Source organism: Rousettus aegyptiacus, unplaced genomic scaffold (genome assembly GCF_014176215.1).
Source record: "Rousettus aegyptiacus isolate mRouAeg1 unplaced genomic scaffold, mRouAeg1.p scaffold_m13_p_6, whole genome shotgun sequence".
Lineage (NCBI taxonomy): Eukaryota > Metazoa > Chordata > Mammalia > Chiroptera > Pteropodidae > Rousettus > Rousettus aegyptiacus.
This window is the reverse complement of record NW_023416309.1, coordinates 95,498,175-95,515,671: the sequence shown is the minus strand read 5'-3', so window position 1 is coordinate 95,515,671 and position 17,497 is coordinate 95,498,175. Positions and strand designations below refer to the sequence as shown.

At 39.6% G+C, this 17,497-nt stretch overlaps 1 protein-coding gene across 7 annotated transcripts in view; it reads right to left on the bottom strand.

Moving 5' to 3' along the window:
* Positions 1-3,516: 3,516 nt before the first annotated feature.
* Positions 3,517-17,497, bottom strand: part of ZNF652 (zinc finger protein 652) — a 52,990-nt gene continuing 39,009 nt past the window's right edge. For 5 of the 7 annotated variants that reach the window (XM_016158487.2, XM_036222399.1, XM_036222398.1 and 2 more), the window contains one exon: positions 12,038-12,621. In XM_016158487.2, coding sequence (XP_016013973.1) covers positions 12,110-12,621 — 512 coding nt within the window. In that variant the 3' untranslated portion in view covers positions 12,038-12,109. Of the gene's footprint in view, positions 12,622-17,497 lie in introns of all 7 variants that reach the window. The other 2 variants (XM_016158491.2, XM_016158489.2) reach the window with 2 other exon arrangements.

Genomic DNA, 17,497 nt, shown 5'->3' with positions numbered 1-17,497 from the left:
TTCTATATGCACCAACCAGTCACTGGATATGGGCTGCCCCTGGGGAGGGAAGGAGGTGTGACTTTGGGGGAGGTGGCTCTCTTCAGCTGAGAGCAGTTCTTGGAGAGGGAAATGGCTGAGAGCTGTTGGCACAAACACTCTGGAGCAGCTGGGAGAATGGGTGTTGAATCCAGAAAAGGGGGAATCTGGGTGGCACCACAATTACTGTTTTCTGCATCTCCTAAGAGCTCATATTTGTTCTTTGTATCAATTGTCTATTGTCGCACAATAAATTACCCCCAAATTTAGTAGCTTAAAACAACAAACATTTATTATTCCATAGTTTCTGTTGGCCATGAATCTGAGTTCAGCTTAGACTGTGTCTCTGGCTCAGGGTCTCTCATGAGGTTGTCACAAGCTACTGGCTTAGGCTATAGTTGCCTCAGCATTTTGCTGGGGCTGGAGAGCTCACCCATGTGGCTATCAGCAGGCCTCAGGAGATCCACTTTCAAGTTCACTCCTGTGGTTGCTGGCAGACTTCTGTTCTCCACAGACTGCCTAAGTGTTTTCGTGACGTGGCAGCTGGTGATTGGAGAGTGAGAGACCATGCCGAAGAGTCTTTTTGTAATCTTGGAAGTGACATCACATCACTTCTGTCCTATTCTTTTCCTTAGGAGCAAGTCACGGGATCCAGCCCAACTAAAGGGGAGAGGATGTGAATATAAGGAGTTGAAGAACAATGGGGCCATCTTAGAGCTGCCTGTCGTAAACACTACCTGGTGAAGACCGAGCCGAGCATTTCACCTGCGTTGCTTTATTTACCCTCATGATGATCTTAAGGGAGTTGCTATTAATATCCTCTTTTGCAGATGTGGAAACAGGTTTGGAGTGGTTAAATAACTTGTTCATGACCACCCAAATTACTGTGTAGGAGAGAGAAGACCGAGCCCAGGTTTGTCTGTGTGTTTCTGACTTCTTTATTATACGGTCTCCTTCAACAGCCTCAAAGTTGTTGCAGAATATTGAAGCTACCGAGGGCGCTGCTATCCTTTAGGCGCAGGGACTGCGGGATCTGTCAGAGGGCTCTAAAACCAGGCACTTCCTAACTCAGGAAGTTCAAGGATAGGACTGGGAACACACAAGAGCAGGCCAGAAGCCTGGGTGGAGGAGAATTCTGAAATGGTTATGCTATTGGTGAAATCAGCTGTGGACATGAGGAAACATGCCTTCCTTTCCAGTTCACAGATGCTAAGTATGGACTGGAAACAGGAGGTAGCAGAGACCTAGAAACAAATCAGCTACTCAGTTATGGCTAAAAAAATTAAGCTGCTTGCATAAGGCATTGTGCAAAGTTACAAGCTCTCGGTAACTGTTAGATTTAAATCTGAGGGCTGTTCCAAGTTATCTACTGCTGTGTAACAAACCACCCCAAGTCTTAGTGGCTTACGATAATTTCTAGTAATTCTTTGGGTCGGCTGGACAGTTACTCTGCTGGCCTCACCTGGCTCCTATGCATTGAGTCGGAGGGTCGGCTTCGCTGAAGGGTCTGAGATGTCCTCGCTCACACGTCTGGAGCCTCGGCAGGGATGACTGGGACCTCTCCGTGTAGTCTCTCATCATTCAGGTACTCTAGCCTGAGTTTCTTCACTTGGCAGTCGTGTTCCAAGAGAATAAAGGCAGAAGCTGTGACACATCTTGAGGCACAGGCTCCAGAACTTGCACAACATAATTTTTGCCACATTCTCTTGGTCAGAGAAGTCATAAGCCCAGCCCAGGAGCCAGGGAGTTGAGCATGGCCACACCTCTTAGTGGGAACTTAATGGGAGGGGCATGACACACTACAAAAGGGTGTAGACACAAGAAGGTATGACTCATGGAGGACTGTCATTATTACCACTTACCAGGGAGACCTCGAAGAGGGAGTTTATGTTTAAAGCACAAGGAAATTGTTCTAGCTGCTTTGGTGCTGGCAGAACAAAGGGCTGCAATCAACCTGAGATTTTAACGTCCCCGCTGCAGGCGCTGGAATGAGCAACAGCTAAGTCTGTACAGGGAGCTTCAGAGTTTGGACCCCGTCAGCAACAGAAACACCTGACTTCCGACGTTAGAAGACCCAGTTCAACAACCTGATTTTAAAGTACGAAACTGAATTCAGGCTGCTGTTAGAGTACAATAAAACATATATATGCACTGCTTTAGAATGGGGCTTTTCCAACTGCAGGCAGTCTTAGTGGGTCTTCAAATTAATCCAATTCACGATCAGCATTTTAAAAAACAGGATAGAAAAGGGTAAAAGGGGGTCAAACATATGGTGACGGAAGATTTGATGTTAGGTGTGAACACACAATGCAATGTACAGATGCTGTATTATAGAATTGTACATTTGAACCTGGTTTTATTAACCAATGACACTCCAATAAATTTAATAAAATTAAAAGAATAGAAAATATCAAAGTGCAGTACATACAAAGGTATTTTTAATTTTTAATTCACTTATGTAAATAAGCTCATAGATATGCATATCAGATAGCCAAGTAATGGAAAAACACACATCTCACTATGGGTAATGGTCAGTTTGAAAACCACTGATTTCGCACATATTGGGATGAGGGGGTGTATCTACCTTTTATCTATGAAAAAAATCTGTTAACATCAGTATATAGTCAGAGTTACAAGATGACAGAGAATGAGAATGGTAATCTATGATTTGGGCAGTTTCGTTCCAAGACGTCTTAAACAAAGGGAACCTTGAACAATTACTATTTCCTTTCTATATGTGTAACTCCCTCACTGAAATCCTTAGATGGAACAAAACGGAGTGGATCCTGAGCTGAAAAGGCTTGTGACAGAGAAAACTTGACATTCCAGTTGGCTACAGTAATAGCTCTGAGGGCAAGCCTCCCCGGGATCTCAGCTCCCGACATAGTATCAGGTATTTACTGTCCCACTGGAACATATGCTCCCTGAGAACAGGGGCTCTGTCTGGTTCGCCGCTGAACCCCAGTGGCTCCATCAGTACCCAGCACGTATTAGGCATACAATAAACGTTTGTGGAATAAATGGAACAGCAGAGGAATGGGTAGGGAGAGGAACTTCATCCTAAGTGCCACATTTGACAGTCACTGCATTTCACTGAATGTACTTTGTAAGCTGTTTCCATCTGTGCTTATTTTTCTTCAAACCAGTTCAGGACTCAATTATGATCGTTTTTCAAACACTGTTTTCTAGGATATGTTCAGATTATTGCTCAGCTGGACTGAGTAGTGTTACTAAAACCATAACAATCAGCATGGAGCCGGGCGGCACCAAAGAAAAAGAACTGGACACTCTAACTTCGGCCAGCAGCCTTGAAAACACGTTATCCTTCGTAAAGAGGTCAGCGGGGTTTGTGGGCTGGGTCTAGAGAGACAACTGATAACAGCAGATCCGGATTGTTCATTTTACAGAAAAAAAAAAAAATTCATTGAGCAAGGAGACCTCAAAATGTTGTCAACGGAGGAGGAGGAAGAAATGCGGTGAAGAAAGACACACAACGGATATGGCTACTTTTTTTTTTTTTTTACTTTAAACATTAGCATTAAGTTGGTTACCGTACACATCCAAAGGCCCAGCATCTCAGAAATATCATGAAGTGGCACACCTTGTACCAGAGTCTCACAAGAATAAAATAGATAATGCTACATCGAGTGGTTAAAAATACACAAAAAAGTAGTTTTAACAGTCTATAAATTTTTTATACTTAAAATCATGATTGAGTTGAAATAAAAAAAAGTGCATTTCAATTGCTAAAAAAATAATATTGGTATAGTTAACACAAGGGAGAAAATCAGTATGCTGAGGGATCTGACAGGATGCTAGAAGAAAGATGACTCAGGGAAGCTAGGCTAGTGTGGAGATTCGGGAGGGGAGCTTTGTCCCACCCCACCGCGGTTCGCTGGGGCCACGCAGTTCTCCTCTCCCCAGTCTCTTTCCCATCTTAAGAGATCCTGTCTTACCTACCTGTCACATCCCCAACTGAAAAACTCTTCTAAACTTCTTTGCAGCATGAAAAGTACCTGCCCTACATGAGTCAATGTGACCTTCGATCGGCCTTGGCAGAGGCAGGAGAGGGACACTGCCCCCTTCTGGACTTGACACAAGTGCCCCAGCCACATGGCCTCAACCCTTAGGACCTAGCAGGCAGAACAGGGACCAAGCAGCTTCTGTTTTGTCAAAACTCCTTTGGACAAATGTTCAACATTCAACAATAAGCTTTGTAAACCTAACACTAAACAATTCCTGGCAAGCAGACTGGATTTTTCTTTTCTATAAGAAATGAGGAAAAGTGCAAGTGATTTCAGTACTGTTGGGGAAAACAAAAACAAAACAAACAAGTTACACCTGGCCACCTGTTACCTAAACCGATCACAGCTTCAGTTCTGTTTTTTTTTTCGTTTTTTGTTTTGTCAAGTGTTGGAGTTACAAATGGACACCTCTATCTACCTGTATCGCTCAGGGTCACACTGGGCTGGGGAAAAGGAGCCAGGCAGACATTCATTAGGAAGGCCAATCCAGGCGCAAATACCTCCTGGCTCTACAGGGAAAGTAGCTACAGTCTGGTGTCTCCCCTCAGTTGATCACCGACCTGCATGTTGTGAAGGTGATGCTGCACGGAGCACAAACGAAACCCGTGGCGAGGGGGCCCTAAGACACGTAAGTGGCAGAGGAGACACAAACTGACTTCTCATCGGGAGGAGTGATGCTGCGGGGGCCTCCCTGACCCCAGGACTTGCTCCCTGGTGTAACAGACATCCATTTGGAGCACAAGAGGTAAAGAACATTCCCTCATTCATACTCCGGAATTATGTCTGCTATCTGGTCCTCCTCAGAGGTGTGATGGTCCTGTGCTGGTGATGGGGTTTGGAGGAAAGAAGAAAGATGGGTCGCCTTCCTGCTCTGCGTTTACCACACAGTGGATCCCCCACGGGAAGGTCCTGGCTTTCCATCTCAGGGAACCATTATTTTAAAAGGCTAATTAAGATGCCTGATCCACAAGGACCTCTGACCTACAGATCAATCTTTGTTTGCATCATGAAGGGTGAGCAACTATTGGACTTAGCAATAAGGGAAAATGTCTTAAAAAGCAAGATCTATAAATAAGCACTGAGCCAAGGGATGACATTCTATAAGAGACTTAAAAGCGGGATCTTTCTTTAGAAGGCTTAGAATAAAGAAGCTAAAGTACTTTGTTGCTCCCTTGTGGACAAAGCTAGTACTGCTGATGGAATAGAATCATACAGCCCAGGTGAAGAAATGAATAAAATGCAAATTAAAAATTATGGAAGATTGAGAAGGACTCATCTGATTTTCAGAGGCTGTATATATATCCTTGGGGATACAGCTTTCGAAGTAAATGCCAAATTTATGCCACAGTTCCTTTTTTACTTTTGAAAAAACTCATGGGTTGAATAATCAGGCATACACAAGATATTTCTAGGAGGGTCAGAGATTCTAAAAGAATAAGATATTTCCCACCAACTTCAAATGTAATTAAACACAGCCTCACGTCCTTTGCATGATGTGAGCTGGTGTCTGTCCTGCTGGTCACATGGGCCCTTTCGCCCGCAAAAGACAAGTAGGGAGGAAGCTAAGTCCGTTCAGAGGAACTGAATATTCAGAACACCTTGATTCTTTGGCACACCCGGTACAGAGACAGGCTCTGTGGCTGAGCAAAACCAACAATGCAAGTATCAGACTTCCTTCCGAAGCAAAATTCAGCTTCTGCCCCTTCTTGCTGCATTCCCATTTCCTACATGTCTCCCAAATCATTTTCAAGTAATTTGGAACACCCCCAATCTCACCAGAAGAGTTCAAAAAGTGTAAAAGGAACCTGGAACCAGAAAGCGGAGCGGACATTTCTCAGGGGCACCAAACTTGATACTTGCACCAAACATTTCCTATCAGAAAAGACATGACACAAGCCAACAGTCTGTCTCCAGGATGTGACTCCTCCAAGTGTGAACCTGGCGTGGCTCTCCACTTGTTACTTCCTGTGACTCCAAAAAGACCCACATTTCAAGGTGGTTACTTTAGGTAACCAGTAACTCCCTAAAAGAGGCAGGCTTCTAGCTCAATAATAGGAAACTAACAAGGTAAATCAAAGCAAAAAGTATTTTAAACAACAAGAAATCCTTGTAATTTCCATAGAAATCTACCTTTCGCATTTTGTAAACTCATCTTCCCATTCCAAATTGCCAGGGAAGCCTTCCAATGTCTTGAATTTATTCATTATCAAACATAACCAAACATCACACTTTTGCACTGTCCTACCAAAACATACTGTAGCCAGACAAAAAGGACTAAGAATTTATTAAAAGCTGCCTTCTTAGACCCCCGCTTCCTGTGGTTATTACTCTCGAAAACCTGAGCATTAGTATTATTAACTTTAAGGAAAGAGGCATGAGATTTTATGTCAAAAAGAAAGATTTTGACTAAGGCCAAAATACTCAACAGTTTTCATTCAATTAAAAAAAAACAAAAAAAACAACTCAATCCAATTTTCTCATTGCAGACTCTTCAGTTTTAGAAGAAAACTGAAAGGGAGCATGAGACCTGTACATAGCACAGACTTCAGTTTTGACTGTGAAAGATTAGCCAATTGCTAAGATGTTTTATTATTAATAAGGTGCTCATATCGCATGGAGAACACACTGCCACCCCCTTTTTATTACATCCTTCATATATTACCAATCATATTTTTAAAATTAATTAGATGAGAACAAGCAGGAAAGGAAATGACTGGAAGTCACTTCTGGAAGGGACAGAAAAAAGAGAAAAGCAGGTCAAAAACCAATAAAGGACTTTTGATAAACCCAGAGGGCACTTTTACATTATTTGTCTAAAATAAAATTATAGGTATAATTTTGCAAAATGCTTCTGGAAGAGAGAGGGCATACAGGAATAGGGCATAGCAACAGCAGCATTCAGGATCCCTTAATCAGAATGGGGAGGCATTCAGAAGGCAAGGATGAGAAAAAAGACATTCAAAAGAGATATTCAATGACTTCATTTTAAAGGAACAACTAGTTTCTGGTGAAAGAAAGAAAGAAAAGAGAAAGAGGATAGAATCTTTCATCATTAGAGATGTACTCTGTGAATAAGATACAAATAAAAGTTAAAAATGTAATCCAAACGTGACATATGGGAAGAAAACAGAAATACGTTCAAAGTCCTCACCCAAGGTTTTAGCTATTTTGTTGAGCCAAACCAATCGGAATACGGTGAATTCCAACACTCATGGAGGATGAAATAATCAGAGGTAGGATTTAGACCAGGAAAACAATGTTTAGGGATGCTGGCTTTTTGAAGGCACTCAGGAAGAGAGTGAGAGAGACTGAAGCTGCAGTTAGATTATGGAGGATTAGAGAGAGATGTATACTCATGGATCTGTCACATGGAAATAAAACCCCAGGGACATTGTAATAATACATGTATTATCGCGTAATACACAGAGTAACAAGGAAGAAATCCACTTTATAAGTAGTTTCTTACAACAATATAGCTTCTGCTTAGGGAATAAGAAAGTGAAGTTTGTTTTACGAATAGGCAACTCTGCAAATAGTTTTGACTGAAATGAAGGATTTGATAAATAGTACATTATCTGGTTCTTTAAAATTTACTGAAGCTCAAGCTTCGAAGTTGGGACAATCAAGGAATTTGATTTTCCTTTGAATCTTGCAAAACCCATCCTCTAAGACAAAGAGATCTGATCATAAAGTCTATAAAAAGTCTAGAGTATAAAAGTATAGAACTATGAAAGTGGATATATCGATGGCAACTTTTATGGCTTCCATAGAAAATGTAGAGAGGATCTCTGGTTTGCTTTAACGAGGTAGTGTCCAGGGTTGGAAGGTCATCGCTACCTATTATAAATGCTACAGATGACAGAAGCAGCTTAGCTAGCGTGTTGTTATTGCATAATAATGCCACCATCTCTAATGGCTAATGACCTCTCATTCCTGAAAAAAATGATCTTTTGGGAAATTTCCTATCTTGGTTTAGGCAAAGGAAAATTAAAACCCAATATTTGCTTGCTCAATTTTATAGTCTGAAGAGTTCCAAGTGAGTTTACTTTTGTAATGGTACATACCTGATAAAATTCTTAAATGTAATTTAACCCTTTTTTCATTAAATACTTCCCATACAGTCTAGAACAGCATCAAAATGTTTATCATATGGATCAGCAATGTAATAAAAGCTGTCTCTTCTGTACAGTAGCTCAAATAGAAAGGTTTCCCTAACTTTAGTTTTTTCTTTATTTTTTTTTTTAACAATAAAACCCCACCTACCATCTGTTTCACTAACTGAAATCCACAAGATGGGGTAAATAAATACATATCTGCAGTGGATTTCTATTCTGCTTGACCTTCTCAAAATTTAAAACTTCCAGTGAAATCAAAATTAAACTAAACATACATATTCATTCAATAAGCATAAAAACTGAAAAATTTTCAAGAAGCAGAAAATTCAAAGTTTACAAGCATCTCTTCAGAGTATTTTGCCTTCAGTTAGTATACTAGGAATAATCAAATTATAGGGAGGTCTAACCACAATGAAAAGGTACTTCCAACAATGTAGTTTTTAAAAAGATGGTACAACCATGGTAAAGTCTACGCTCAGCCATGAATTTAGAATAGTAATGTACATGGTAGACTGGAAAAGCATACATAAATGATTTGCAAAGGTTTCCTGGAACTACCGTCAAGTTTTATATGGTGACCTCCCTGCTTGCTAAAAATAAGAATCAAATCACGAATATACATGGAAATGAAGCCACATGCCTTTAAACTGTTCATCTATTTCATTCAAATGAAAAAATGTAACTATGAGCTTACCTGACTCTATTTGAGAAAGCAGCAAGCAGCCTTTCATTAAGGCTAAAGAAGAGTTTATATTTGAATGAGAAATCTATGAGAAGAAAATAGAAAAATGAAAAGAACAACAACAACAAAAAAGGCAGTATCAACTCAAGAAAGGCCTTGGGAATTTTCCTCAAGTAAGTCTTAACCCTAGCAATGATACAAGCCTTCGAAGACAGTAAAATTAAATAATGAGAAACGGCCTCAATTTGATATCTGTATAATGCTGAGATGTGGCCCTTGTCTTTAAAAACACTTGTTAAAGTACAGATAAGGGCTGAGAACTCAAACTCCTCCACAGCTCTTTTTCCATAAACAGATAGCAAGTAAGAATTAACAGGGTGCTGTACTATATGTGGGAGAGAACACACCACACGTCGACTTTTATCTTAGTGAAGGACCCCAATAAAATTTTTGACCCTGAGTTTGAGTCTCCAGCATGTTAAACCTGATGCACAAATATGTTTAAGGCTTAATCCTGCAGTTCTTATATTCAGAAGCATTGAAGTTGGAATATTCTTAATGCATTTCACTACTCAAACATATACTATGACACTGATGTGGTAATTTTCCTGAAGACCACAAATCCCAAATGAGAATAGGTCAGCTTATACAGAGGGGTAAAAATGGGAAGTTTCCAGTTTGTTTCACAATATATTTCACTAAGAACTATACTGTGCAACAATGCTGATTAAAAAAATAATAATAATAATAATAATCCTTTTTTTTTTTGCTTCTGTTAAGGGTAGTGGTGATTATTTGCTTAATACTGGTTTTCCTATGTAGCAGATACGTTCTTATGGCTATATTCACTTGAATAAAAAAATCAAAGATGACTACCTGAATTTTCCAGTGTAATTACAGTACACCTCATAAAATGGTTGATTCAGTGGTCTCAAGTTTAGAATTCAGAATTGCTGCCCAATACTGTAAATTTATCTAGAACAAAATAAGGTAGAGTCAATTAACTAAGCTATAATTTATAGCTCCAAAAAAAATCATTTTAATATTATAGGCTTGGCCATGAAATAACGGTATGTCTACATGAAGATGTGAATCCACAAACTTGTCACGGAATGTGAAGGAGACGGTGGGGCTAAGGGGAGGCGGACACTAAACATATAACAGTCAAAAACAAGGAATTAACGTTTCTTATTGGTTTAGGTACCTGGGTGTTCAATACAGATATTTAAAATACATTCTTTAGAAATTACACCCAAAAACAGGAAGAAAAGTGTGTTTTGAGATACTTTTCTGCCTCATTCCAAATTTTTTCCATGTTCATTTATAGAAGACAAAAGCAATTATCAGAAAGAAAAAAATTGAAATATTAAACCAAAGAGCTAGTAGAGAATGCAATATTTTAAAAATAGGGACTTAATCGCAATGGAAAGAGTTCCATTTTTTCCAACCACAGAGCTAATCAGCCAGAAAAGTGCTTGAAGTATGCCTGCATATTTAATATAAAAATAAAAAATAAATAAAAGCCAGGGTTCTGATTCAGGCAGTGATTTAAGAGCTGGAGGGGGTAAAAAATGAGGAAATTTCAAGACTAAAAAATCAAGAGAGGGAGAGAAAGAAAGCAGACCAAGCTTTGGAACTCAGTTCTCTGAGATGAAAAAATACAAAATTATTAGCTATACTGAGTCTGGATAGATTTGATCAGTTAACTATGGGTTAGCCATTCTATTCAGACTTTCTATAATAAGCTCCCAATTGATTGTGCTCTTTTGAAGTTCCCCAAACCTGAAAAAGTAACCTGCATAAAGGTTTTAGAGATGCTACTCTCCTTATCACCTATGAAAGCTGCTATTGCATTATTATTTGCAGAGGACAGGGCAGCAAAATGTAGGAGTTTTCTTTCTCTCACTACAATTTAAACTGTGTTGGAGAATAACTCAAACTTGTGGATCTATTCAGTGATACAAGACATTTTAAAACACATAACCAATTTGTGTTACCCTCCAAATTTCTCAGCCACTATCAGCAACATCATGTTTGTGATTTTAGTGTACTGTTTAATCTTTTCGTAACAATGCTAGAAAAATAAACCTCAAAACAAGAAGTATATTATGAGACTTCAATTTGTCATCCCATAAAGGCTGAACATGAACACAGTTCAAAGGGAAGTGAGAAACAGACGTGACCGGGATGAAACAATCTCCACTACTTCCTCCTCTTGACAATGAACAACTTTACTCAGATTTTCAAAACATGCAAACTTCAGATGACTTTCCTTGAAAAGGTCCAACACTTTGCAAATCTTCCATTTAATGCCCTAACTGAACCAAACGAAATATGGAGGACAAGAACATGTCAGTGAGTCCAACAAACACTTGAGTGTTAAGCGGAGATTTAAAAACTACCAAGGACTTAACACCAAGTTCTGAAAGCAAAAACTCATCTTTGCAGTTACCTGCCTGGTCTGGAGACCCTTTCAGATACATCTAGTCTCTGAAGCACCTTTGAGTTGTACGGATGTAAGAATAACTTTAAACTATAGAAGTTATATGCATCTTTAAGAATCACATTTTGATGATTATAAAATTTTTTCTATTTTACAACATAGGTCCAGCTACACTGAAAAAATTACACCGCTTATTGAAATACATTTCATTTTAGAAACCGACTACTAAAGAAGTCTATACAAAAACTCTAAAATAATTTCTGTAGTAAAATAAAGAGTGCGTTAGGAGAGCTACACAAAGAAAATTTCCGTCTTTCTCCATAATGCTTGGTATTCTGTGAAACATGGCTAGCTCAACTCTGTAGCCAGCACCAAAAGCTGAAAAGAATTCATTACGATACACAGTGATACAATTAATGCTCTGGATTAATCTCACAGCCTTCCCGATTAGTACAAAGGAAACCAGGCCTGTCCCCTCTTTGAGGAGAAGTCCAGGATATAAAAGCAAGCATACCTCATCAGCTGATATGAAATTATAAAATTCCACAAGTCTGAGTTATTTGAAATTTATAAAAGTCACCAGAAAATGCAAGCAAATTGGGCTTTAGTTTGGTGGTTCCCCTGGTTTAGATGACAGTTCCCTCTGTGAGCTTAAGGTAGCCTTCTTACTCATCCCCTTGGATGTGTTGATTCATCAAGACAATGGCAAAGCTCTTGGTGGAGGCTGACGAGGGTCTGACAGCTACAGACGTGCTCACCAACTCCCTCTCCGCAAACTCACAGGCGGGCACAGAACTTGTGGAGAACACACTTAAGGAGATGGATGTTAATGATGCTGTGCTGAACTGTTCTTCTCTGCCAGGTGCCGCAGAAAGTTGTCCTCACCCTGGCCTCTGTGATTTAAAGGCTCGCTCTTAAAGAGAGCTGGAGGTGGCGGAAGGTGAGGGACGGGAGGAATGGGAAGGTGGTGTGGGTGGTGAGGGTGTGGGTGGATGTGAAGGTGTGAGAAGGGGTGGGGGATGGGTCGTGGGGGAAGAGTGCTTACAGGATTCATGTTGATTGGAGGGGCTGGGGTTGTGGGTGTGTTCACCACAGAAGGAACTGGGGTGGCCGGGGAAGTTGTAAGTGGGATCTGGACAGCAGGCGGCACGTTCACGGGGCTGGTCACCCGAAAGCACTTCTCCTTGTGGGCCTTGAGCATGTTGGAGAAGCGGAACCGCTGGCCACACACATCACACGGGTAGGGCTTCTCGCCTGTGTGAGTTCTGCGGTGCCTCTTCATGTTGGGGCGGCTGGTGAAGCTTTTGCCACAGATTTCACAGATAAAGGGTTTCTCTCCTGAGAAGAACACAGACACACACACACACAAAAATGATTAACAAACTAGGTGGTAATTATGTGCTCACATTATTTCTCATATTAAAAAAGGAGATTACCGCTCCTCTCCCTTATGGTACACTACGTTCTAATAGACGAAAAAAGTCTTCTAAAGTTAGGACTTAGCAAATAAGAGCAGATACAAGTAAAACTTACAACCTATCGTCTAGGCTTGGTTAAAAAATAAAGGCACCTAAAGTAGTGATCCTTCACGTCCCACATGAAAAACGTTCACAAGGCTTGCCTGTACTCAGGGGCACCAACGACACAGATGAATCGCCGCCTCCGAATTTAGGCAAGTTAATCTGTAAACAATTTCTAACTTTCCAGCTAAAAGTAAGACTTTGCTGAAAATATTCTGTGGAGCAAGTCAGTCTCTTCGTATCTACTCATACATAATGCTCAGCACGCGGCTTACTCTTTGGTAGTGGACTTGGAAAATGCTGGCTGGACTCACCCTACGATGTGAATTTCACCCTGCAGTGTTTCTCAATGGTGGTGCTCCTGGCACTTCTCTGGATAATTCTTCATTATGTAGGACTGTCTAGCACATTTAAAGAGCACACAGTATTTCTGGTGCCAGCCTACTGAATGCCCCCACGAGATTCTGACAATCGAAACTGTCCCCACACCATTTCCAAATGTCCGTGGGTGCAGGGGGAGTTGAGAAGGGGGCTACTGCTCCTGGCTGAGAACCACTGGGTCTGTGAAGCCAAAAGGAAACACAACCCGGAGTTCTAAGGGCACTTAGGGAGAATTCAGGTTTAGGTTCTAAGAGCTTAATTTTTAAGCTTTCTAACTTTCCTCTGGACTTAGAGCTTACTCCCACACTACGTCTGCCTGCTTCTCTACCTAGACTATAGGGGGAAAACAAAGTGATAGTCTATGTCCATTAATCACTTCACAGGGGATGTTGAGATGAGGAGCGGAGCACCTGTAAACATGTGCTTTGGTAACCACATGTTTGTATTTATCCATTTCTTCATCACCTCTCAATGTATGTAGCTTGTGTCTACGGTAAGTAACTCCTGCTACAAAAGTCTGCTGTCACTTCAATTTTCACTCCCTTACTTTACTCTATATAAACAACAGCAATTGTATTGATCTTACTGTGTGCTCATCATTATCCTACTCACTTTATATCTATTAACCTTGTTGATCCTCACAGAGACACATGAACAGACCGACAGATTCTATGAGGTAGGTTTGTCATCTCGACTTGGCTCTGCAGCTAGCAGAGAGCCAGGATTTAATTCCCGCAGTCTGGCTCCAGAGTCTATCCTCTTGACACATAAAAAACAACACTTCGCACCTCACTGCCTTGTGCATTATTCCTGCGCACTCCAAGGGCTGTTACTGTCTTACTGGTTTCTTCCACTTTGGGACCTGTCTTATAACTAGCAGCAAAGACCTCTTTACCTATATTATGGTCCTTATTTCTTCTCCCTGCCTTTAAAAACTGACATCTCCTGTTGCCTTTCTTCCATGGAAGCCTGAATTTCCCTCGCTTCCTTAAGACTGTTATATTTCTCTTTTCTTTCAGCTTTTCATTATTCAATCACTGCCACTGCCAGGCTCTTCCCTGTGATTCATACTGATCTTTCTAGATAAGTTCTGAGCTCGGCTTGTTTTTTTTTCTTTTTAATCTATTTCCTCCAATCACCTGAAAAATTTCAAATTCTATGTTAAATGGAATTGATTATATCAATTATGGTATAGTCGTCTGATGGAAAGTACCATTAAAAACAATATTATAAAAGTATAGAAATGTTAACATGAAAACCTTTAAGATTATCTATAATCTACTAAGTAAAACATGCAAGTTACAAAAAATGCATGCATGGTATGATCCACTTTGAATGAAAAATATGTATAGAAAAAATACAGAAAGAAATACATCAAATATTTCAGGTGATTATCTCTAGGTGATGAGATTATAACTGATGTCTTATTTTTTAAACTTATAGGTATTTTTTGTTTTCCTAAAATAAACAAGATTCGCTTGTAATAAACTGTTTTAAAAGCACGGCTGTTTGTAACCTATCAAACTCCTGGACCCTCCCCCTCTTGGATTCTCCAGAGTTAGTACTTTTCGCCCCCAACAGCCATATGCAAACAGAGCCAAAGGACCTAATCTTTGAATTATTAGTCTAATATGAGCAAACACTCTCCACTTGATTCACTAACATTTCTTAGGTGCACTAGATGCTTTATTTACAAACAGCATGTATTCACTGAAAGTTTATTGAATGTTTAGACATTTGATTTTCTGTCATATCCTCAAACCAGAATGCAATCCTGGATCTCTCTAATCATCTTTCTCTTGTAGTCTTCTAGGCGATAATGACTTTCTAAGAAAGACCAAAAACTATTAGAACTGGCCTACCACGAATCTATGGATTCAAATTAAAGTGGGTCCTTTTCACTGCTTAATCATCTTTTATTAATTTCTTAATGTCCACACCTGTTGGTCCTGCCATAAGCCCATGATCCCACCTACCTCTGACTCTCATTATTCGTTAGGTCCCATCTCCTAACCATGCTAATGACTGATGTCAAGGTTCCACTGAAACCTCAAGGTACAATTACAATTAGGCTGAAATAAGGAAAAATCAAAATGTAACACTTGAAATCAACCACCTGTACGATGTCTCACTTTAAAGAAGAGCTGGTAAATGGGTGGCTGTAAGAAATACTGACAGCAAACTTCATCAAGGTAACTAGAAAAGCACATATATCAGTACATCTAAAGATACTACCTGTTACATATGATAAACCTAACCTGATTTTAAGGAACAGCACCGTAATGAGTATTAAGAAAGAACACTATAAAAGAAGACACAGAATCTGCAGGGAAGATAGAACAGAGCAAGAATTTGGTTAGTTGTCTTTTGCACTGTTCAAAAGACAAAGCATCTGGCCAATAAGCACAAGCATTCCAGTATGCTTAGTACGAACATCCTTGAACAACATCACAACCTGCATAGCTATATATATCTAGCCTAAATCTCTCTCCCATTTTGCAAACTGCCTACTGGATCTTTCCACATGAATATCCCAGAGATATCTCAAAATTAAAAAGTGAAAAATTAAATTCATTATCCTGCCTAGCAAACCTGCTTCTCCCTCTACTATTCTCTATATTTACAAATGGTATAAAAGCCCTAAATATGAAACTAACACTTGATTCTTCCTTCCCACACCACTGATAGCTAATCAGTTTCTACTACCTGGTCTATCACTTTAGTTTCATTCACTGTTATTACCATAGTCCTTATCATCACGATCATTCACTGGATTTCTGCCAATATCCACCTGATTTAGTTTACCCTTTCTATTTTTGCTCCTCACCCTCTAATTCATTCTCCGCACTGTAGCCAAAGTGAACTTTCAGATAGTTGTGTAATACTCTGCTTAAAACCATTCCACAGACCTTCCCACTGTCCTCAGAATAAAGTCCAAACTTTTTAAATAGGTATGTACTGCTCTTTTAATGAGAAGGATAAAAATTTTAATGAATTTAGGTAGTTGTATTCCCTTACAAGAAACAGGAAACGTTTGGCTTGCCTATCTGGTGAAAACATAAAATTGTATTCAACGTATATGTTAATCACAAAATATACACTTTGGTTTCATGTTATGGACATTTAAGGGTCTAAAGAAGGACTAGGGGAAGGAGGAAAAAAGAATTCAGGAGGGAAGAAGGAGAGAGGAAGGAATGGGGAGAAAGATGCACAGGGAGACATGAAGAGAAAAGGTGAGTGTAGAAGCAGAGGCTTAAGTAGCTGGAGGTTCCTTTCGATCTTGTGACAAACATTTATCAGGCACCTACAATGTGCTAAGCACTGTGCATGAACATGACGCAACTTCTGCCTTCAAAAACACTTATTGTCTAGTTCTATAGTTTCCTACTGAATAACAAAAAGTGAACCCTAAATGTGACTCAGAACTTAAGATCCTGTTCAAGAGTCACCAAATTATAAGAGAATTTGTTAAATACTCTATATATTCTGCTATCCATTTAGGCTTCGAAGTGATCATTACTTTTTGAGATGTAATTTTCTTAAACTCTCATGACTCTTCCTCTAGTCTAATTCTTAAAGTCTGAGGCTGTTCAATCCTGAATGGGGAAGAAGCCCACTAAGCAGGCATTTTTCTTTGGACTTCAGCAGAGAAATGGAAACCAAAGATATCTGGCCATGGGCGGAATTTTCTCACCACTAGTTAAGCAAAAAGAACAGCAGGCTAAGCAAGACAACCTTCTGTGGTTCTTTCTAGCTCCGCTACTCTGTAGACTAATAAAACCAAGGATGCTGTGATTAGATTTAATTTAGAATCCTGAAAAATGTTTCATACTGTGTAATTTGTACAAAGACAGTTAATCCCGGAATGTCAGGTTAAGACTGATATGTAATGATAGTGTTTACACGGAGAACTTTTATTTTGGCCAGTTCCTTAAAAGCTGGATCATCAAATGCTTACAGGATTCAGTTCCAGGCTATGGAGCATATACCCCTAAAAACACAAAGTGGTTAAAATGTTATTTAATTTCATTTGATGAATATGTCACTAAAAAGAAGTGAATTTTGGTAAATCAAATCCAATCAAACTTTAAGACTACTGAGAGGGTATTCTATTTAAAGCAGTCTGTGTCCTCCATTTTTTAAAGGTCCAGAACCCTTTCCTTAGAAAAATAATATGCATATACACAAAAGTCTCATGCCATTTCAGGAGATCCTGTGCCCAAAGCAAATAATTCGTTTACCTGAAGGAACCTGCAGGTAAAAGGCACTAACAAATAATCCTTTTTAAAGTAAATAGTTATGAAAGCCTAATT